The sequence below is a fragment of the Schistocerca serialis genome, chromosome 6 (genome assembly GCF_023864345.2).
Source record: "Schistocerca serialis cubense isolate TAMUIC-IGC-003099 chromosome 6, iqSchSeri2.2, whole genome shotgun sequence".
In the NCBI taxonomy this organism is placed as follows: domain Eukaryota; kingdom Metazoa; phylum Arthropoda; class Insecta; order Orthoptera; family Acrididae; genus Schistocerca; species Schistocerca serialis.
In genome coordinates this window covers 157,294,154-157,317,736 of record NC_064643.1, presented here as the reverse complement: position 1 = coordinate 157,317,736, position 23,583 = coordinate 157,294,154, and the positions used below count along the sequence as shown (strand labels likewise).

The window sequence follows — 23,583 nt, the reverse complement described above, 5'->3', positions numbered from 1 at the left end:
TGCTCCTCTAAACACTTTCCAAGTGTTGTATTTCACGTCTGAGGTGATGTGGCTCACATATTCGTCTTGCTAGCTTTACGAGCGTATTAATCATGCCCCTCTTCTGGTTCGGGTGGTGATAAGGTAGTTTGTGCAGCTATAGGTCCGTGTGTGTTGGTTTTTGCTACACACTGTGTACCTGGTTTTCATTATCCCTTGTGACAGCACATCTAGAAATGATAGATTTTTGTCCTTTCCTATTTCCATGGTAAATTTTATGTTGCCATGGAGACTGTTCAAGTGTCTTAGGAAATCACCGAGCTGTTTCTCACCATGGCTCCACACAACGAAAGTATCATCGACGTATCTCTACCACAACTTAGGTTTACAACGTTCCTAGCCCAGTGCCTGTGTTTCGAAATGTTCCTTGAAGAAGTTGGCCACCAGTTCACTGAGAGTACTACCCACGGCGACGCCTTCCAGTTGTTCGTGGAAGTTGCCATTCCACGAGAAACAGTTCGTGGTGAGACATGCTAAAGAGAGCTTTGTGTTGTCTTGAGGCCAGCCGGAGTGCCCGAGAGGTTCTAGGCACTACAGTCTGGAACCGCGCGACCGCTACGGTCGCAGGTTCGAATCCTGCCTCGGGCATGGATGTGTGTGATGTCCTTAGGTTAGTTAGGTTTAAGTGGTTCTAAGTTTTTTTTTGTGTCGAGGGAAAATGGAAGTGATGTGCACAAGAGAGTCATTGAGTGGCACTTTCGTACATGAAGTAACAACTTCAGAGCTGACCAGGTTGTCATTTGCTGCACGTTTTATTTTCTTCGGCTTCTCATTTAAGTATCCTGAGTCGCTCTTGTATGTGTCACCCTTCCCCACGTGCAGCTGGAGCAGAGTGGCCAAATATTTTGCCAATTTTTACGTCGGTGAGCCAGGAGTGCCAACAGAAGGTCTTAGTGGAACGTTATTCTTATGGGTCTTAGTCAATCTATACAGCTGAGGTGGTAGGGCTTCTGTGTTGCGCAGGTTTCTCAGTATGACTGCCGGCAGAGAAGACCCCTTAATTAACCGATTCTTATTCCGTCTGATACGCTGCGTCGGATCTGTGCTTAATTTTCGGTACGTCGTCGAATTTAATAGGTCTCGGACCTTCTGCTCAAAATCTTCGGTCTTCTTCTACTTAGTTGGTAGAAAATGTCCTAAGGCTCCTCGTCCGTTCTTGCCAAGTCTCTTCTCTCTGTTGTAGCTACGATGTGTTTGGGCGGTGCTGAATATGCGCTTGCATTTCAAGTTGGCATCGCCATCTCCAGAGACTACACTAAGATGCACGCATGCGTCCAGATACACGACCATTGCTAGCATAGATAAGTCTACTCTTAGGTGCTAATATTATGGCAATGGGAACCCGAAGTCAACCAGACTTTACTAAAAGTCTTAGGAAAAGAAAAAAGTGGCCGGCACGGAAGTAGAGTCCTCAAGGTCACGGCCGCTGCCTGCCGCCAGCAGTGATTTGCCCGCCTCTCGACTTTGTTGCCATGCAGGTACCGTTAGCGGGGTGGTAGGCCAGAGCAACTGAAAGCTCAGTGTTACCGTGCTATATCGAGTGATCATGTCTGATCTCAGCGTCACACAGTCTTTAGAAAGGTGCTTTGACGTGTGTTCGGTGGCGAACAGCAATGCAGGAGCAACGGCCTACTTGCGGTACTCCTCCGGTCGGTGTGCGTAAAGGATGGAAAGACATTCCTAAACAATCGAAAATTATCGTATTGAATGTACTCAAATTTTACTGATCTGGTCTACAATGAAGAAGCGGGTAATAAATTTTGCGCAATTCATAAACTTACTGCTAAAGCGTGTGGTGTCGCCAAGTCAACTTAGGCCATATTAACAAATCTGTGTCATTGACAGACTCTCCAGACATGAATGAGTGTTTCGATTCTCCAAGAACGGGATACGAACGTGCACGGAAATCAACCGATTTTCAAGATTTTAACATAGAGCTCGTGCGTAGAACTATACTTGGACATTACGACAGGAAGAGTATCCAGCGGATGACTTAAGTGAAAAAATTAATTACTCGGGCTCATAGACCTCCGTTCTTCGTCTTCTCCGCTCCCTTGGTTTCTGATTCAAAAAGTGTAAAGAGAGACGGTAATTCTTAATAGGACACAGAGACATTGCAGCAGCAAGAGCACAGTTTTTGGGTACAAAGCACTTCTTGCACGCTGAAGACACCAGGCCTGTAGTGTACTTGGATGAAAGTTGCGTTTCACAGAACCACATCAATTAATATATATAGCACTATTCCAAATGAAACGGCGGTTTGAAAGTGCCTACTAGTAGAGGTTGAAAGTTATCCTGACATGGGACGCCACAATGAAAGTTATCCTGGCATGAGACGCCACAATGAAAGTTACCCCTGGTGCTGACTATATAAAATGATGGAGAATGTAGTAAAATTTACTAACAACATTTATCTTTTTAAAAGAAAAAGCAGTCATAAATTATAGTTATTGATTGGATACTGTAAACAACTAACAGTTGGGTTAAGAGAACAATGGACAAGGGATCCTGGGTGGCAGAGGTGGGTCAAGTACTCTGGCCCCAAAATTGTGGATAACGCAGTCTGAATTGATCTGACGCTGAGCGGACTTTGATTGATAATCTACATAAGTTTCTTAATGTAGGTGCAGCAGAGCGCAAGTGGCGATTGAGATCTGTACGCCCTGACAAGGTCGGAGCAGCAATACGTTACCCTGTTGCTTTGTGCGGCGATGTAAATTGCAGAAGGGGAGAAGTGCACGGCGGTGGCGGGACGCGGAGGCGGCACCTGTGAATCGACCGCAGCCACGAAAGAAATGCAAAAATCTCACGGTCTAGCTATCAGGCAGACGGATCGCAATTCACTCTCTACCAGAGCCCTGAAATCATGGTAGATTTCAGTGTGTGACACACCCATTCGCTGGTCATACCAAGGACCAATTTGGCTCACTTATACGACAGAGCGCACAAAGATACCAAACGTCGAGAGTAGTAAATCAAAAACGAATAAGTGTGCCCTCGGCAAATGAGTAGTCTGAGACATTGGTACAGTCAGACATTGGTACAGTAAGAACTTCACCATGAGTTCTCCAGTCTAACTACTTGCAAGTGAAGTCAGTCTCAGGGCAGGTCCCAAGCACCAACCACACATGCTAGAGCTTCGACCAGAAGATACTTCCAGACTAAAGTCCAGAACCCGAGTTCTTCGCACTTCTCCAGACAAACAAAATTCCGTTTTCCTGCAAAGTGCACGAACGACACTTCTTCCTTCACGCCGCCATGAGCCAATCACAGGGCTTTAGAGGCGCTAAATCTCCCCTCCTACACGACAGCACTAACTCATGTCGAACCGGCGCAAGAGTTTTGAAACCTGCATCTCTGAAAAAAAAAAAAAAGAAAACTGCCAGCTGCTGGCTTTTTTAAGTTTTTGTGAAGGTGGAAGATGTTTTCGAAAACTTGTGAACTTTTATTACGCATGGCTCTGCGTATGATACCCAGTTTATGACTTCACTGTGCAGACACATCCCTTCAGTCCGTTGCCCCCAGCCCAGCCTTCCACTGGTGCCATGGCACGTAGCTCAGCATTGTTCTACTGGAGACCTGTCTCAGCTAGAGGCTGCTCTGTCTGCCCTGTATGGCTGTGACTGTCCAGCAAGATATACTGAGGGATGGGCTCGCCACCAATTGCTTTCAACTTCCAACATGCCATTTCTGCAAGCTAAGAATCATAAAAATACCTCATGCTTTTAGCGCCCTACCAGGCTCCATCAAGGTCTGCTCATGTCAGTAACTTTCTAGAGTCTCGCTCAAGGTGCGTAAGGTTGTAACAAAATCTTTAATAATTTTCTGTATACGAAAAATAGGTGAGAGAATAACTTGTCCTCAATCAAGGTGGCCGATTAACCATTCCCCACGCTGGATCATTAACGACAGACTTCATACCAGACGACAAACTTGTTTTTCGTCGTGGAAAAAGTTCTTGCCAATCCAATTACCATTCAGAAATGAATAAAGAAGTTTTTAAGAAGATTCTCTGAAAAGCGCATAGAAATTTATGATATTTGACGACTTTTACAAAAAGCTAGATCGTAGAATTGTATTACTTTAGTATGGCAGAGGACAGTATACGATGGCTAGAGAAATACAGGGTAACGTCCCTGATAAAATTGATTATTCTGGCCAGTCATTTCAATGCGCTGTCTTCTCCACCCACTTGATTTTTAATTCAGAAACTGTAGTGAAGGACGAAATTTGTAACACAAGACAGGGACGCTGCAGTAGTAAGAACGAGGTTTTTGTGTACCAAGCACGTATTGCGTGCTGAGAATAATAGGCTTACAGCAAATTTAGATAAAACTTGGGTTTCACAAAGCCTTTCGAACAAATATTTTGCTCGACTTCAGTGAAAATATTGAAACCAACATAACTATAATTACTTTTGCGTAGAGTATATTGGTGTTTTGAGTGATGGATGCAATGACGAAGAATATGTATTAGCAGCCAGCAAAATATTTACGGGGAGTAGGGAATATTCTCGGCCATATTAAAGCGAGCCGTCCGAACAAAACTCTTGGCGACGGCCTACAACGACACGCGTGCTGCTGCGCACGGAATATCGCGGAAGTAATTTGCCTCTGTACGTGATACGATACAATAATGATGTCTGAAATGTTACCAAAAATATTTTTGTAGTTTTCGTAACAACTTTCTCGCGGGAAGTTTCTTCGCAGTCCCACAGAGCGAAAATTCATCAGCAACTTCATTTTTCGCTACGCAGTCGGCACAGTTTCACACCTCTTATAATATTTTTTTTTTATCTCAGAATACTTTTATGTTTCTGAAATAAAAGACGCAGCATATGTATCTGTAAACTTTGAGGATGTCAACAATTTTTTTCAGTCCTATTACATTAGTGATTCTGTTACTACCATAGGTTGAAGTAAAAAATTGTTTTCCTCCAAAATTTCTTGTAACGTTAGTTTTCATTTTTTTTTCCTAGCAGCTAGTGAGAACTGTCTTTTGGAAAGTACTCCATCACATTCTAGACTAAAAATAGAGTTGCCCAATATATTTTTTTTTAATTTTTACGAACATTTGAAATTATCACTATAGAAAATTGGCAATGCTGTAAGAAGGGGAGATGAGCTAGAAGCCCTATTTTCTAAATCTTGGACCACCAATAACAAGAAATTTATAATTTTCATTGATGAGCTACATTTTATTGTTCAAAGGTACATATCAAGGGATGTAAGGCGAAGCACCCATAAGGCAATGAAAGCTGTGCATCTTAAACAGACAGTAAAACACCCTCCCAAAGACGTTTTGGGATTTCTTCACTACAAGTAGCCGTGGAGCGCTAGTTCCAGTTAATAGCATGTTGAATTCACCGAAATACATGTAAATCCTTGGGCGCGGGTTTGTGCCATGCCGACAGATCTTTGGAGTGGTGGAGGAACATTTCAACATGATCTGGCTCCGTGCCACACTTCTCAAGCAGTCAAGACGGTCATAGAACAAAACAACATTAATGTACTTCAGTAGCCCAGTAATTCGCCATACTTAAATCCCACGAAGAATTTGTGTGGTAGTGTCATAAGTTGTCTTGGTAAAATGCACTGTTCAACGAAAGAATGAATGTTAGTACATGTGATAAAAGTAGGGTTTCATGACAACGAACTCGAAACATTTGCTCTGACATGGTCAGCTCATTGAAGCAATAGAACACAACACTTGTTAATATTCGGTAAGCTACTAACTGTATTATACATATACTGATTATAAACATGCACTGTTGAAGTATAATCGCATTGTCCAAATTAATTTGCACTATGCTGATGATAGTGGTATGTTTAGCCTTGTGTATGTATTGCCTGTGGATGTTACCCACTTGAAAATGACCGAAAGGTTGAAATTGCTGTCGTGGAATTTTAACAAACGTGCGGTGAATGGAGAACATGAAAACCTTTAAAATAATTCTACGAGACTGTGAAAACACACCAAATAAAATTGCGATATGATGAGTGTTGAACCATGGACTTTGCAAACTATATAGCATGTAAAATGTTCAAATGTGTGTGAATTGCTTAGGGACCAAAGTGCTGAGGTCACTGGTCCATAGACTTACACACTACTTAAACTAACTTATGCTAAGAACAACACATACACCCATGCCCGAGGGAGGACTCGAACCTCCAGCGGGAGAGGCCGCGAAATCCGTCACATAGCGCCTCTAACCGCGCGGCCACATTTTCGGATTCTGTGACAGTAGTAGATCTTAAATAATGCAGATTCCATAACCTCATACTTCAGTGGCTCTTCTGAAATGATTTTCAGCCCGATGTATCGAATCCATCACAAAAGTCTTTTAATTCCTGTATCACATTCTGCCTAGGTCATTTTTGCCAATAAAGAAATAGGGTAGAAAATATGCCGTCATTCCCATTACAACGCATATGGAACTGCAGGCAGTTAGTAGAAAATAGAGAACAAAACTTAAAATCTGCAAAGAGTTTGCCATTCCTAACGCCACACTGTCAACGGTAATTAAAAACAGAGGTCAAATTATGACAATACGATAGTATGTTGCAGACACAGAGGAAACGTATAAGAAAGGCCAAATAAGAGAGTGTACGTTATTTCAGACAAGGTAGACCTCAGAATGCTGCCATATCGAGACTTAAATTGTTGGAAAGAACTCAAAAACAGTAAAAGCAGGTACTGAGTTATCTGGAGAATATGGTACTTTGCCTTCATAACTTGAACAATTCGACGCTACGAAACTGGCTTAGGGTTACGCTGACTAGCTAAGTACCCGGAGTTCCACAGGTATTTGTTTATACCACTGTTCTATCAGTCCCCCTTCCCCCTAACCCTATTCATCTCCTCCTTCCACCCCTCCCTGTCCACCTCCTCTAAGCTTCTCTGCTCATCTCCTGATGGCCTTCTCTCTGTGCATCTCCTCCTCTTACCTTACTCTGTCCATTTCCCCCTCCCCCTCTCCATCCATGTCGTTCTCCCCCTCTCTGTCTATTCGCCTTCTCCTCCCACTTTCTTTCCACGTTATCGCCCACAACACGTTTGAAGGCTGGTGGATCTTACCCCCACACTATTTCTTTGCGGTTGGTAACTAATGTGTGTACCAAATTTCGACGATATCATCGTTCCAGTTGGTTAGAATAACCTTTTCGCCCGTAGCTTTGGCCGCGTACGCACAGTCAATTATATTTCACAAGTATTTGTACATATATTTCAGCTGTATCTCTAGCGGATTGAGCCCTGCAGTTTCATTTTCACGGAGCTCAACGTTTATGACGTCGCATCTCCTGAAATATGTGCCGCACAAAGATATTAACTTTGGCTGTACATTCAGCGACATACGCGGATACAGTTTGCGAAATGTCTTGCAAATAGGGTAGGCAGTAAATTAAAAGGTCATTCCTGAAGTGGTAGTTTCTCGCGCTTCTCAGTGTCTATAATGACACAATTTTGTTGGTACTGTCGGTGATATATGTGAATACTGTCTACATCATATGTCGCGAACACAGTTAGTAGTAAGGAAGTAATAAATAAAAACACGAACAAATTAAAACACGAAGAGCGAAAAGGTAGTAAGCAACAAACTATTTTACTTTCATCTTTTTGTAGGGGTTGTCAGCGAGAAAAACTTTCATAAAATTTTGAAATTATGTGTAAATTTTATTGCAGGTCATTAAGTATTCTCATTCTGAGAAACTGCCTGTTCTTTTACCCCAACCCTTTGCTAGGTAGATGATAATTAACCCCACAGCAACTGTTTCCAGAAATAAAAAATTGCTCTGAGCACTATGGGACTTAACTTCTGAGGCGTCAGTCCCCTAGAACTTAGAACTACTTAAACATAACTAACCTAAGGACATCACACACATACATGTCCAAGGCAGGATTCGAACCTGCGACCGTAGCGGTCTCGCGGTTTCAGACTGTAGCGCCTAGAACCGCTCGGCCATTCGGGCCGACCTCCAGAAACAAAGTAATAGGTGTACAAGTTTGGTTGAAATGGCTCCAGTGGTTTACGAGAAGATGTATAACATGCATCGATTCATACATACATTATTGTAATAATACCCAACAAAACATTAAAACTTAAACAATAATTTCGTTCGTTGGGGTGGGGTTGGGGCGAATTACTAAAGGAAGAATCACAGTACGGTTTGGATGAATTGTAAAAACTACCATTACCTATTTGCTATTGGGAAAAGATAAAAAAACGGTGTTATTTTAAAATATGTAGCCACATTATCTGTTGAACAGACTGCAACACCATTGGAAAGTCTAGATGATGATCACTATTGTCATCGATTCGATTCTCAGTTTAGATAGCCAATAACAAATTTTTGTCCGAAAAAAGAACAATAACAAACTCTATGTGTACATTCATTGTACAGAATGCGCTTATTACAGTGAATGTTTAGCAGGAAATTGGATTATTGAAGCGAAATAAAATCTGACTTGATCCAAAATACAGCACTCTTTTTCACAAGCGCTCCACCGAGTTTCGTATTAAATGTTTTCCACCGTATTTTGTTTAGCGCTACCCACCTGTTTCGAGGTAATGTCTGCTAACGCCTATGTTGTGTAAAGCGTTCTATAAAATGTTGAACATAGCTTGTTACGATGTTTCAGATATTTCTATACATACAACGACTATATTGGCCTCCATTACTTGAATTGAACCACTCACATTGCGAGAACCACTGCTGCTGCTAGGATATAATGGAGTTGATATTATGAACGACTGCGAGTGTGAATTCGAATATGCACAGTGCTGAATTACAGGGTGCAAAAGAAAATAATATCAGTTAATTATTAATTTATAGTAGCCTACATATTACACATCATATTCTTTGCTCCATAGTGAAGCTGTATTAGCTAAACAATACACGTAGGATAACTGTGGAGCTAACGTCGTGCACCTCTCCTGGAAACATTTTTCAGAAAGCACGATTCCTAAGTTTCAACTAAACGACTATTCCTGCAGCACTTCAACGTGGATCGAGAAGGCAGTTTTTCAACCCGAAATACGGTTTTTGACGAGGGTGAAAAACTGCAGAGAAATAGGTTCTACTATGAATTGAGTATCAACTGGCCGTTCACTGTCATTCACAACATAATGAAAATCGACGTAAGAAGTGCGACGGAGAGTGAGGAGTCCGCACCGGCCACATCGTGATCATACTGCTGCCATTATCGCAGGGTAACGTGAATACCTGAGTATAATTTACACTTTCACCATTATAAAATCACAGTAGTCTGACGACTTAAGGCCCAATACTAGAGGTATCAGTTTCAGAACAAGTACTACAAGTGATGACAGATGAACTGGTTTTCACGATGTGCGACGAAGCTCATCTAGTTACTTTGAGAGCCACAATCTTCACTGTTGGTCGTATAAGTGCACTCACCGGTGGCCCAAAATGCTGTGACACCTGTGACTAAAAGCCAGTGGGTGACGTCGTGGTCACATGACGCGGTGTGCGTGGTCACATGACGCGGTGTGCAGCAGCCAATATAATTGGAACACAGACGAGCCGAAGCCTACTCCGGGCTGTCCAGAGAAATGGTGTCATTGCGCTTGGACGATTTGATCACACGATCTTTCCTGTGCACCACTTATCTGATGTCCTGGACGTTTCCCTTATTAAGGATATTGGGCAGCACATCTCTGCCTCGACAAGTCTTGCGCTGTCGTCAGATCACGTGCGAGTGATCTTCGACGTGGACATCGTTGGTGCTGCTCTTCCGCCGCGTCGCCCTAACTTGAAACGCGTGGACCGCGAGCGTTACCAAGCGGAGGTCCTCTCTCTCTTCGTCGACGTCCCAGACCCTGCTCTGGTTGGCACTGACACTGCCCTGCAGTTTCTTACTCGACAACTACTCTTAGCCGCGGAGGCAGCTTCTCCGCCTCCCCCACAACACCCACCCGTCAACTCCCGTCGCCTTCCGCCGGAAATTAGGGAGACGATTCGGGAGGAGAATCGACTCATCCGTGAGTGGCAACTTAGTCGACAGCCACGCACCAAAGCTCGCCTAAACCGTATGCGCCGCGAGATCGAGGCCACGGTTGAGGCACACCGAAATAGGGAATGGGCAGATCTGGTGGCAACACTGGATCCTGTGGATGGCAATGCATCGCGTGTTGCCAAATCATTCCTGAGACGTCGGCGACACGTTCGGCCTACTCAGGTAGGACGAGACGTCAGTAGCCACCCTGATGAAAAGGCGAATGTGTTGGCACACCACTTTGGGGAGCCTTTCACGCCTATGGAAGATGTGGATGACGACCACTTCGCCTAGTCGAAGCGCAACTACCCACCTTCCTGGCTGCCAGGGAAGATGGAGACGACATTGAACCCATTTCGGTGGAAGAAGGAGCCTTGCAGTTGCGGTCGCTCTGCCCGAAAAAGGCTGGAGGGGACGAAGGTATCGTCGGTATTCTCTAGCGTTGCGCACGGGGATCTATCCTACGGTGTGGAAACACGAGGAAGTGGTGGCAGTCCCCAAGGCAAACAAGGACCCTTGTCTGGCGGCGAACTACCGCCCTGTTGGTCTTCTGGCGTCGCTCTCGAAAGTATTTGAGCGTTTATACGCCAAACGGCTCCTCAGGTACGTGGAAGCCGAACGTCTGCTACCCGATGAGCAGTTCGGTTTTCGCAAGGGTCATTCCATAGTGCATCAACTCATGCGACTTGTGGAGGAGACCATGTGAGCCCTGGAGACCTGGGAATACCTTTGGGGGGTACTCCTGGACGTTTCTAGGGCATTCGACTCTGTGTGTGGTATGGCGGCCTCGTGTATAAACTTTTTATGCACGGGGTCCCGACGTCACACGGGGTGCTACTTAAGTCCTACCTCGAAAACCGAACTTTCCACGTGGGCCTGGACGCCGGATTGTCGACGCAATGACCCATTCAGGCTGGGATGCCACAGGGGTCCACACTGGGATCCCTACTAGACTCCCTTTACATTGCAGATGCTCCGCGGGTGGCGCGGGTGTCGTTGGCGCTTAATGCCGACGACAATGTGTGCTACTCATTCGGAGAATGAACGTGTTTGAAATGCTACGTCGTCTCCAATTAGGGTGAGAAGCATTAGGGACGCGGTCCACGAAATGGCGGCTTAAATTTAATACTGCCAAGAGCCCAGCAGTAATATTCACAAAAAGACTGCTACCACCAGTTTTAGAGCCCACCATCGCAGGAGGCCCCGTCCCGTGGAGTAGAACCGCTAAATACCTCGGGGTCACCCTCGACCAGAGGCTAACGTGGCGTCCCCACAGTCAGGAGGTAAAGGGTAGAGCTGGAGGGCGTCTTCATGTCCTGTAACCTCTCCTCAACCCGACGTCGACGCTTCCCCGTCGCCATGGCATCACCATGTACCTAGTAGTGGTTCGTCCAGTGCTGTAATTTGCTGCCGTGGCGTGGGGGAATGCTGCCGATACACAAGTTGCTGAGCTCTAGAGGGTGCAGAACCGCGCCCTTCGGCTTGCCCTTCGACTGCCATGTCGTTACCCGACTGCCCAGTTACACGAACAGACTGGAATCCCTCTTCTCAGGGACCGTTTTCGTCAAACAGCAAGAAATTTCTATCAACAAACCGAGCGGTCTCAGAACTGGCTCATTCAGGCAGTGGGCCATTCAATCCACCGCAGCCCAACGACACGTTGGCCTGACGTGTTGCGAGCCTAAAAACTCGTAACAGTCAATGGATGCAAAGCATCCGACAGGTTGTCCAAATCAGTCAGTTCTCTCAAAACCACGATTTGCAGGAATAGCGCTTGTCGCTAAACCTGCCCACTACCGAGCTAAGAATTGCTCATAAGGAAACGTGTATTGTAGTGTCTGGGGAATCATTTTAACGACGACAGAGGCCGCAGGCGCGGAAAAGACACTGGCATATGCGACTCCGACAAAGGGTAGAATCTTATGACCATGCGACTGAGTGCGAAGTACTCAGAAACGGCGAAGTTAATTGGCTGTCCGAATCATACCGTCGTGAGCCCACCAGGACAAAAAATGGTTCAAATGGCCCTAGGCACTATGGGACTTAACTTCTGAGGTCATCAGTCCCCTAGGACTTAGAACTACTTAAACCTAACTAACCTAAGGACATCACACACATCCATGCCCGAGGTAGGATTCGAACCTGCTACCGCAGCGGCCGTGCGGTTCCAGACTGTGGCACCGCCCGGACAGTCGCGCAGTCTAGCGCGCTGCTTCCCGAGAGGGAAGGCGCGCCGGTCCCCGACACGAATCCGTCCGGCGGATTAGTGTCGAGGTCCGGTGTGCCGGCCAGCCTGTGGATGGTTTTTAAGGCGGTTTTCCATCTCCCCTTATACCGCCTCAGTTACATGGTGTCGGCGATTGCTGCGCAAACACCGTCTCCACGTACACCATCATTACTCTGCCACGCAAACATGTGTCGTTACACGTGAGACGTTCCCAGGGGTGGCCCATAATGCGTGCGCAGAACAGTTTTCGCCGTACTGCGCATGACGTCAGCGTCGAGAAACTTCGCTCAGTTCGCGCGCGCTTTCTTATGTGCTGAAGAAAATAAGTTTTGTGTTGTTGCTGTTTGTTATCGTGTAGAATCGAGTTTATTCTTTCTGCGACACTTTAACAATGCCGAATTGTGCCGTGGCTCTGTGTGAAAACTATAATCAGAAGAGTAAAGGGAGTAGTATTTCCTATCATAAGTTTCCGAAAGATCCTGAAACATGTGCTCGGTGGGTTCAGCTCTGTAGAAGAAGTGATAGTTTTAACATTAAAAATGCTACTATCTGTAGCATACATTTTAAAGAAGACGATTATTTACGGGATCTCCAAGCTGAATTAATGAAACTTTAACCAAAGAAGGTCTTAAAGCCGACTGCAGTTCCTTCATTGCACCTCATTAAAGCCACATCTGCAGCAGCTGCTGCTGCTTCGTCTTCTGTCCAAGAAAGAAATGACAGAATGAAAGATCACGAAACACGTAAACGTGCACTTAACAGACTAGCTTCTCTGTCACCAAAGAAAAAAAAAAGTGGATCACAGCACAGAAACTGAAAAAGGCCGCATCGAGGATGAAATGAAGAGGCTTCATAAGGAATTATCGCTACAGACAGAAAAAAATAAGCGTTTGATAGCTAAAAACAACACGCTGAGAACGAGAAACAAATCACTGGATCATGCATTAAGCAGACAGAGAAAACTATGCCAAAGCCTTCAGTATCAACGAAGTACTAAAGTGACAACTAAAGTACACCAAGTTTAAAAAAAAGTGTTTAAGAACGCACAAATTGAATGTCTTCTGAAATCAAAGAAGAGTATCCATTGGACCCAGGAAGATATAAGCAAAGCATTGCTTCTGCGCTCTCTGTCCAGAAAAACTTATATTTATTTAAGAAATATAATGGGAATACCATTACCTGGATTTTCTAGGTTAAAACGATGGATATCCAATTCCTTTCGTTGTGTTCTTGGAATTTTGACTGATGTATTGTACTTAATGAATAAGCAAGCAACAAACTTCAGTCAAGCAGAGAAGCTGTGTGTGTTAAGCTTTGACGAAATGAATGTGGACAGTCGAATATGCTACGACCAAGAAACTGACACCATATACGGATCACATAGCCAGGTACAGGTTGTTATGGCATGTGATTTGTGTGGAACCTGGAAGCAGCCCGTATATTATAACTTTTATACTACGATGAATCGGGATTCACTGATTAGTATCGTCAGAGAGACGCAGAAAGTGGGATTTGTCGTACTTGGTACAGTGTCTGATTTGGGGGGGGGGGGGGGGGGGTAAAAATGGGAAAGTGTGGAAGGAATTCCACACCGACTACACAAACACGTTCTTCACCAACCCAGATGATGAAACGAAACGTGTTTGGGTATTTGCTGATGTAAGACATATGGTAAACTTCTCAGAAACTACCTTTTAGATGATGGTTTCTCATTAAGTGACGGAAGAACGATAACAAAGCGCGTAATCGAGCAGCTAGTGTCGAAAGATAATGGAGAACTGAAACTGTGCCCTAAGCTTACTGCTCATCATCTGACAGTTTGTGGAAGAGATCGACAGCGCGATCATCTTGCTTGCCAACTCTTTTCCAACACTGTATCAGAAGCAATTTCTTTTGTAATGCCTGAAGAAAAAGACACGGCAGAATTCTTCAAATTGGTGAACGACACTTTTGATGTTATGAATTCGAGGGTACCTGTCGGCAAACGACCAATTTCATGTGCTTTTGGATTGTGTAAGGAGACGTAGTAGGAAGCTCTTCGCAGATTCTACTCCGTCTGTGAAAAAATGAGAGTGGGAAATCATAAAACTTTACTTCCTTTCCAAAAGGGATTACTCACCTCGATTCGGTCACTGCTGGGTTGTTTTTCGGATTTAAAACATGACTACGGTTTGAAGTATGTATTGACCTCAAGGTTGAACCAAGACTGCCTTGAAAATTTATTTTCCCAGATAAGAGCAATTGGCAGAGCCTATGATCATCCCTTACCAGTGGAATTTAAAAGCCGTTTGCGTATTTTAGTTATGAACAAAAGTATTGCTGACATTCAGTTACGCAGTTCTTGTCCAGTCTCAGCGGAAACTGATACAAATTATTTGACTTCCAACCTGTTTACAGGACTTGTGCCGGGCTTTGAGGAAGCGTTGTCAATGATAGAAGGTGATCAACAAATGAGGGACATTACACTACATGACTTAATTGTTCCACCTTTGATAGAAGATTCAGAGTGTTCTCTAGAAGGTCTCCGCTACATCGCTGGATATATTGCCTCCAGATGAGTCTCCATTGACAAATCACTTGGTCATCCTAGTGGTAAGACACTCGAAGTGTCGAAATACCACGCAAATTCTGAGTGGATTGAGAAACTGTCTCGTGGTGGCTTAATCATCCCTTCAGATGTGTGGTTTGATTTTTTTAAAGTTAGAGGTGCTTTTTTTTTAAATTTTCATGGCAGCACTCTGTGTAAAGACGGCAATGTGATCAGAAACCTGACGAGACTTTTAATTGGGAAGTTTCCAACTATTCCTCAAGAGGTCATCACAGTATACGCTAAAACCTGAACCTTCGTCCGGATAAGGCACTTCAACACATCTGCAAAGGCACAGAGGGCCAAACAGCAGCAGCAGAAGGCAGCACACAGGTGGAGAGCTTCTCCAGTCCCCTCCAGATCTGATTATGGTATTTAAATTCTTCTTAAAATTTTTGAATGTGAGTTCATTAAACCGGGCTTCTGTATCATTATGTGTAGTAATGTCTCAACTAACTAGACGTACGGTTGCTGCTTAATACCTGCATGAAAAAGATGGTACACACTATTGCCGACTGTGATGTACAAAATGTGTTTAGTAAACTGCGTTTCCAGTACTATTAAAAATTGTAAAATATATAAAAAGTTACTGAAGCATACCAGATTGTTGTTATCTAACTGTTAGTTAAAATCCGCCAGATGATTTTGTCGCACGCTCTAATAGCAACTGAGTGAAATTTTCTCTTTTCTCAAAGGGGAAACTTTGATTGCCTAATAAAGGTACAGACAACGTCTTCTGTAATACATGGACATATGTAATGTGCTTCCCCCTCTTCTTTTAGTTTTGGCCATAAGACCACTATGTTGACTGGGATCAGTTTTCCTTCTTCCGGGCCTTATCGTTGCCAACTTTTCTTTCAATATCACATTTTGCAGTTCTTTTTGCTCGTATGTCAGTGATGTTTTTGTCCTGTGTTTCGTTATGTCCTGGAAACTTTTGAAAGTTAACTTTCAAAGTGACGGTGCTGTACGCTAATATATAAGGTGTATAGTTCCAAAAATCATCTGACATTTTGACTCGAAAACGAGGTAAAACGAGGTACGACCATTTCCTGTTTCTTTATCTTGAAACAGTCTAAAAAACACCAGTGTACTCTCCAAAACCCTTCTTCTCTCATATAAAATGAACATTGAAATTCAGTTATTTCTAGAGCTCTACATATTCTCGTAAGAGGACCTTCCAAAACTCAACATATCCAGTTATTTTCAAAGTAAGATATTTAGATTTGCATTGTGGACGACGATAGCATGTAGTTTTCCAGAACCCGACATTTTGTCACCTTCCTACAAGATACGTGATATTTATTTTACACAAGTTTGTAACATTACACCTTTATTACGCGCTTTTCACTGGAGAGAACGTTAACAATGCCGCATTAGCTCAGTGTCATATTATTATGCTGCATTTGTGCCATATCCCCAACTGTCTATCCTTTATCAAACTGACTTGGTGTGTTATCCTGAGCTTATAACATAGAATCTCAGGTATAAGACGTGTCAGAGGTATAGCAAGGACGTGGAAGAAGGAAGAGAATCCGTGATACCAAGAAATGGACAGAATACAAAAAAACAAATGGAAAGGTAACTGCCAGGTATTTTGTACTGTTGTATTTTTTGACCTGTTCACTTATGATTACTACACTGCATGTTTCTTTATATTCTGATGGTATTTTTATTCTTTACTGTAGGCACTCAGCAACGAAACAGTCCTAGAGCTCCAGCGTGTAATCATAAAACAGAAGCTTTCTAGTGCAATCTCTTATCCCTACGTGATAAAAAGCACTTCCGTGAAGTGTTTTGCAGGTTCCTAAAAAGATGATTCACGGTGCATTCATTCTGAAATACGCAGCACCTGATCATCCCAGAAGAAAGAAGAAAAACGCTACAGGTAAGAAAAAGCAAAAAACAATCTGCATTAAGTATTTTGTGAAAAGAGCAGCGAGACATCCAGGGATGAAATAACTGAATTCCACGTTCCGATCCGTAGAACGCCAGTTTTCTTTCTCCTGATGACGACGTTCTCCAGAGTAGTCCCCGCCCGGAGATCCGACTATTTTACCGCTGGAATATTTTACCCAAGACGACGCCTTCATCATTTAACCACACAGTAAAGCAGCATGCCCTCGGGAAAAATTACAGTTTTAGTTTCCCCATGCTTTCAGCCGTTCGTAGTAACAGCACAGGAAGGCCGTTTTGATTAATGTTACAAGGCCAGATCAGTCAGTCATCCAGATCGTTGCCCCTGCAACTACTAAAAAGGCTACTGCTCTCTTCAAGAATCACACGTTTGTCTGGCCTCTCAACAGATACCCTTCCGTCGTCGTTGTATCTACGGTACGGCTATCTGCATCACTGAGGCACGGAAGCCTCCCCACCAACGGCGAGATCCATGGTTCATGTGGAGGGGGGGGGGGGGGGAGGGAGGGGGAGGCTTCCCCGGCCAGGAATTGAACCATCGAACCCCGGTCTCCCGCGTGACAGGCGGGGATACTAACCACTATACTACCGAGGACTAGCATCCTTATGGCCTATTTGTCGCATTATGACCTCCTTAGGCGAAAGGAAGCTCATGTCAAATACCGGGTGGTTATAATTAAATTTTAGCTACTCACGGAGATAGGCTTTAATTATCGTATGACAGACACGCTAATGCTTTAATGCTGAATCGATTAGCTATGGAGAAAAATAGTTCCAGTTTTGTCCAACAGGTGCAAATCTGACGCTTTACAGGTGTTTTTACAACGGCTTCACATCCATGTTGTCATCTGAGGAGCCATAACGTCAGTGAAGCGTATGGATCGACATGAGAGACCGTGCGCTGTTAATAAAACAGTTTTAATGTGAACGGCTGTATTTAGAGAGTATCGCCGACTGAAAGGTCTGAGGAGAGAACCGATTCCATTAAGTAGTTTAAAGAATATCATAATGATATTCGAAAACACTGATGAGCTTGGTGTGGCACCTGGAAGAGAATGTTGCTGTAACTGACCATGCAACACGTACCCCAGGTAGTGCTAAAGCTCGTGCAATGTCACAAAAATTGTCTATCCCATGGTCAATAGTACGGAAAGTACTGTCTATTTTCCACTGGTATCTGTAAATATCCAGACGGTGCAGCAACGGAGACCTTATGATCTGCAGCAACGTTCTAAATTTGCTCGTCGTTTTCTGGTACGGATAGAAGTTGGTCACATGTGGAGGGCAACATTCTATGGGGTGACGAGGCATGTTTTACACTGTACGGTGCAGTGAATACACAGAACTGCCCAATTTGAGGTACTGCTATCTACATCAATAATAAATCATTAATTGTTGTTGACTTACACTCAATACGTACTTTTAAGAGGGCACTGATTTGTAAGTGGTGTCCATAACCTGAAAATATCTTTTAGTACATTGTTAGCAATATCATTGTATTTTCAATAATGTGTACTACGAAGTTGTGCCTAGTTTATGACCACCTCATAAAATTACAAAATTCAAATTTCGTTAATTGTTGACTCTTACATACAACATTTGTGAAAAGTAATTATTGCCACCACTTACCACAATTCACTCCGACGTCAGTTGATGTGAGTGTTACATTTTGCAGCTTTCTCTAAGTTCCTAATCCCGGCATAGTTTTCATACAGCTCCAACTTAGTAATTATAAAATATGTGATGGATTTCGATTTGGAAACCTTTCCAAACGGCTAATATAGTGCTCATAATATTGCGTATAATGTTTCTAAGACGAGAAGAAATATCAATTGCGATCATTTTTTATAACAGATTTTTAGACTTAATTAACATTTATGGAAGAAGAAGGGCACAGAAACTGAATTTGTAGGAGCTCTACTACCCCTGACACAGTGTTATTCGTTACTCACTGGCACGGGTTGGTATTAAGACTGATTAACGAGTTTGGAACGTCGAGGGTGTTGGGTGAGTGATATTCTTGCGCAGTTAGAAGGTAGACATTGTGGAAATCGCGTTACTAAACGAGTGTGTATGATCGAAGTAGCGGCTGTGTGTGTCACTGTCGACGCAGTTGGACTCTATAATTATGCTGAGTAGTGAGAAATACAGTTTCTTTCATTAAAGGTGAATATCGGAATACATAATGGAAATTACCAGTGCTTGTGTAAACCGCGAAGGCCAATGGATTACCGTGTGAACCATGTGTATGAATCACCAGAAAGGCATCTGACAATAATTTGATGAGCTTGACCTCTGCTGAGATTAAACGCGAAAAATCTGTAAAACGAAGGTTGTTTAAAAAGAACATATTGCTTTAAACAGTTCAAAATTAATTATGCCGATTAGCATGAAATCTAAACTTTAAGTACAATATCGATGGTAATTTCCGTCTGATTGCCTTTCGAGGTCGTGGGGTCCAAACGATACATATCGAACGTTCTATTGTAAATCGATCATGCGACTCTGGTGGCGGGCGTTATGAGTATGTTTACGGTGGTCACTACAGCAACGACAAAAGAAGAGCGTAACAAAAATACTTGCAATTACAAAGGAGACGACTTACCTTACTTGTCCTCGGTGTTGTCGTCATGTGAAAGCCCATGTGATGAGTACGCTACGGAAACAAATTCCCTTTTTGCCGTAGTCTGGGTAAACTCTGAAAATATAACGCAAAAATATGGGTAGAGTGCCACTTGCATTACGTTTTCCCTGCAAACGCAAGTTGTGGGAATAGAGGTACTGAAACAAGTATCGTTCATCTGTTTGTCCTGGACGTCGTTCTCATTAATGGAAGACTTCACAGGTTTCCACAGCCGCTCGATGTTCTGCGTGTGCTGGGAGCATCCGAAGTCACGAACTCTACAGAGTGGTTGACGAACTCGTGGTCGAATCCTTCTGCTTTTAGTGTCTTGCAGGACTGAAACCTGACTGTAATGATTTTACTACAAGGCAGTATGAAGTGCTTTATCAGACGCACTAAAGTTACCTCGTCTGTGGACAATACTGTGACAACGAAACACTTCCGGGACTCCCGATCTAATCCACCGAATACCCAAATATGATCAATTTCGCGCTTTGAAGATCGTCCTCTCTGCTTCTTCCTCCTTGCTATGTGAGATTCGTCCCATTCAACAACTTCACTCGGTCCACCAATAGGTACACTGTCTTTAGTCACTACCACATAACACACTTCTCGGAAAAACCCGAAATAGTCGCACACGGTTGTAGCAGATAAGTTAGTTTCCGATGCTGTTACTTGCAAGGTGCAGTCTCGAATCCAGCAAGATAGAAGACTCACGCGGGTCTGGATGGATAATTTGGAAGAGTCGTACCATGTATTCTCCCTGATACTCGGTTCGTTTTCCGCACTGTCCGCAGTGAAATTGTAACGGTATTTCAGCATCGAAACTCTTCTTACAATGTTTAACAGACTTCGCATCACCACAGTATACGCGGTCTCTCCTTTCCTCGTCCGGTAGTACTTCATATTTGCGACAAAATGTGTAACAATTTTCTACGCTGGATAAGCATGGAATTAGATTGTTCTACGTGTGAGAATTCGCCGAAGAAACGTCAAGAACACCAGACATCCCACTCACTACCGACATAAATCGTCTGAGTTTCCCTAGCGACTCATAAATAATTCGTAGAGGTATCTAAATTTGAGTAACTAAGGGAAGGACGGAAAACAGATAAAAATGATGATCACACATAATTGATCATAACGCCCACCACCAGTCGCATGATCGATTTACAATCGCACATTCTGTATGTATCGTTTGGACCCCGCGACTTCGATAGGCAATCATTCTTTGAAATTACCAAATCGATCATCCTTACCCACCAAGGACTGTGACAAAAGATCAAAACTTCTGCAGTTTTGTTATTTTCAAATTTTTGGCATTTAGTCAAGCATGACTGTTACCAACTGTAATGTAAGACACTGTTGTATACGGTAGTAATATTGGTATTGTTGCCTATTAATTTCTGGCTAATACGTCATAAATCAGGTTAAAATACATTGTAATTAGCTGTCACAAGGGTGGCGTAATGTCAAGTGTAGGAAATTCAAACTTCTAAAATAATATTTTGAACATGGCTGCACTGCGGCAACGATTACAGAACAGCAGGTGCAATAGACAGCCAACCAGTTGCAAAGAATGGAGGTTTCCAGTTAACCTTTTCCGTGGTTACAACAGGTTTAAACCCGTGTTCCTCAGAAGGACAAGAAACAAACTTCACATTAGCAATCAGTAAGTAAACCTATCTCCACATGAAATGTGTCACCGACTGTCTGTACGTCGGCACGTAGCTCTTATATGGTCTGGTATTTTATGAGTTTGTTTGTACTGATGTGACAAGCCCCTGATTCTGGGGGCCTTAACTTTTACATATGGACGTGCAGATCGTTGCCTACACATTTCACGAGGAGATAGCTTTACTGACTGATTGCTGATGTGAAATTTGTTTCTTGTCCTTCTGAGGAAGATGGGTTAATTGAAAATTTCCATTTATGGGAACTCGTGGGCTGTCAATTACACCTGCTGCTTAGATAATAATTCGGAAGCAAGCAAGCGTGTAGCATTCTCTTCATTCAATGTTTATATTATGGACAACAGTCAGAGAAAGCAATAAAAACAGCACTGTGAAACAAAACTGACCGTTAAATATCATGTGGCGCACGCTAGACACCATGCCATGTGTTTCAGAATTGTATTTACGGGCGATAATCTCGAATTACTCTCTATTCTACTTTCATGTTGACTGCTTTAAAAGTAAAAACCATTTTACGAAAACGAATTCTTGACATGCATTTCATTTTTTCGATTATTACTAACTTCTTAAGGACTAGTACAGAGGTAGCTGCTTATTCGTATCTTGTCTGCCCTAATAAATGTCACAATAAATTCAACAGTCAACGAAGCTAACAATGGTTAAATAAAAATATAATACATGCCTTCGCAGATTGTGCCGTAAAATGACATACGGATAAATAGAACAACGAATACCTCTTTAACGATTATTTTTAACTAAGACAGATTACTCGCTCGTTAAATGTCTGTATTAGAACTCTAATTAAATAATACGTACCTCCGAGGCCATTGTTAAAACACAGATGATTTCCTACGACGAATTTATCAGTAATGACACTAACGTAATGCTAAAGAACGTTTTTATTCCCGCTCCTTTGGTGTGAGGCAGAGTATTTACTGTTTGAGGTCAAGCAAAGATTTTCTTTACGATGACTGAAACATAAACTTCAGTGATATATATTTTTCAGAGTTATTCAGTCAACGCTGCTAAAGTCTGTAAATTAACAAGTACATTCTGGTCATATTAATCTTCAGAGTTGAGAAACGCGTATGTGTGTTATCATGTTCATTCTAAAATTGGATTTCTGAAATTAAAGACTTACTATCGTTGTTTATTACTACAATATCTTTTGGCAATAGTCATCAGATTGTTAGAGCTGTATAGTACAATAACCACATTTTTCCTGTCATTGAGACGGAAGATATAGTTTTCCGTTAGAAGAATCAATGGACCATCGTTTCATACAGAGCAGCAAATGTATGCGCTGTGTTTTTACGCACATTTATGATTACGTTTGTAGCATGTACCAATATTAATCGTGTCTCTCGTTAGTGCACTAAAGGTAATTACAATTAACTCTTACATATTGAAAGTGTGTAGATTAAATGGCACCGAAACGAAGAAATTTTTCACCAGTCAAACAGAAATTAAGGAGAGGAAGTAGATTTCAATAGCTAGCAGTAACTTAGAACCCGACTCTTCAAAGAATTGCGCTCCGTTTCACGAAAAGCTAGTTTCTTACACATCTCAATGTTTGTTGTGTCATAACTTATGAATTACGTGTCGTACAGCTGCATAATTTTGTAGGTATATTCATTGACATATGTGGATATTTCCCAAAAATGAGTGTTGAAGAAAGTTAGTAGTAAAGAAATAATAAATGAAACCGTCACTCCTGATGTTGAACTTTCACTGCATAAACTGCGACAATGTAGTAAACTACAAAACCTTTTTCCGTTTCAGTATTCTGTGCTGGGTGTTAGCAAGCAGAAATTTCTAAAAGGCTTGAAATCATATGCAAAGATTTTTAGAGTTGGGTAACTTCTCTCATGCTCAAATATTGGATAAATATCGCCTATACGATTTGCACGCTCCCTCAAGTACATACAGAATTTCTAATTGTAATACATGTCTTACTGTGTTAATCGTTTAACGTAGAATTATACTTCTTTATGAATAAGTAACGACAGCATTTTAAATTTTTAAATTCTGTCAATGATTATACGAAATAAAATTTGTTGCTGTTGTTAGCCGTTAGTCAAGCAACCTGCCCGTGGGGTCGGGTGACCGTTAGGCGATTAGTAGTACAGGGAGCTCAGCTGATCAACTGGCTAACCAAATGTCATTGGCGCAAACCGGGCTGCGAACACCGCATCTCTTCCTCACAGAGTTGTTCGCAGCTAAACAGCAAGTAAGAACTAATCGCCGAGGGAATGATGGGGGCACTGAAATTAACACCGACCGGTGGTGCAACGGAAGCACTGCATCCGGCGGTTAGCTTTATCTTAACCATGATTTTCGTTGAGACAAATGGTAGGGCGTTTCCCGTGGAAAGAACACGATCGATTTCCTGCAACATCTTTGTCCAATCACAGATCGTGTTTCAGCTCCATAGAGTAAATATCTCTGGAGTGAGCATTCACATGCGCAGAACAGATTT

General features: G+C 42.8%; 1 protein-coding gene across 1 annotated transcript in view; it reads right to left on the bottom strand.

Moving 5' to 3' along the window:
• The window catches only part of LOC126484709 (cell cycle control protein 50A-like), a 238,904-nt gene extending 216,972 nt beyond the window's left edge, over positions 1 to 21,932 (bottom strand). The window contains exon 1 of the mRNA XM_050108305.1: positions 21,921 to 21,932. Within this exon, the coding sequence (XP_049964262.1) occupies positions 21,921 to 21,932 (12 nt within the window). The remainder of the gene's footprint in view (positions 1 to 21,920) is intronic.
• Between the last annotated feature and the right edge of the window lie 1,651 nt (positions 21,933 to 23,583).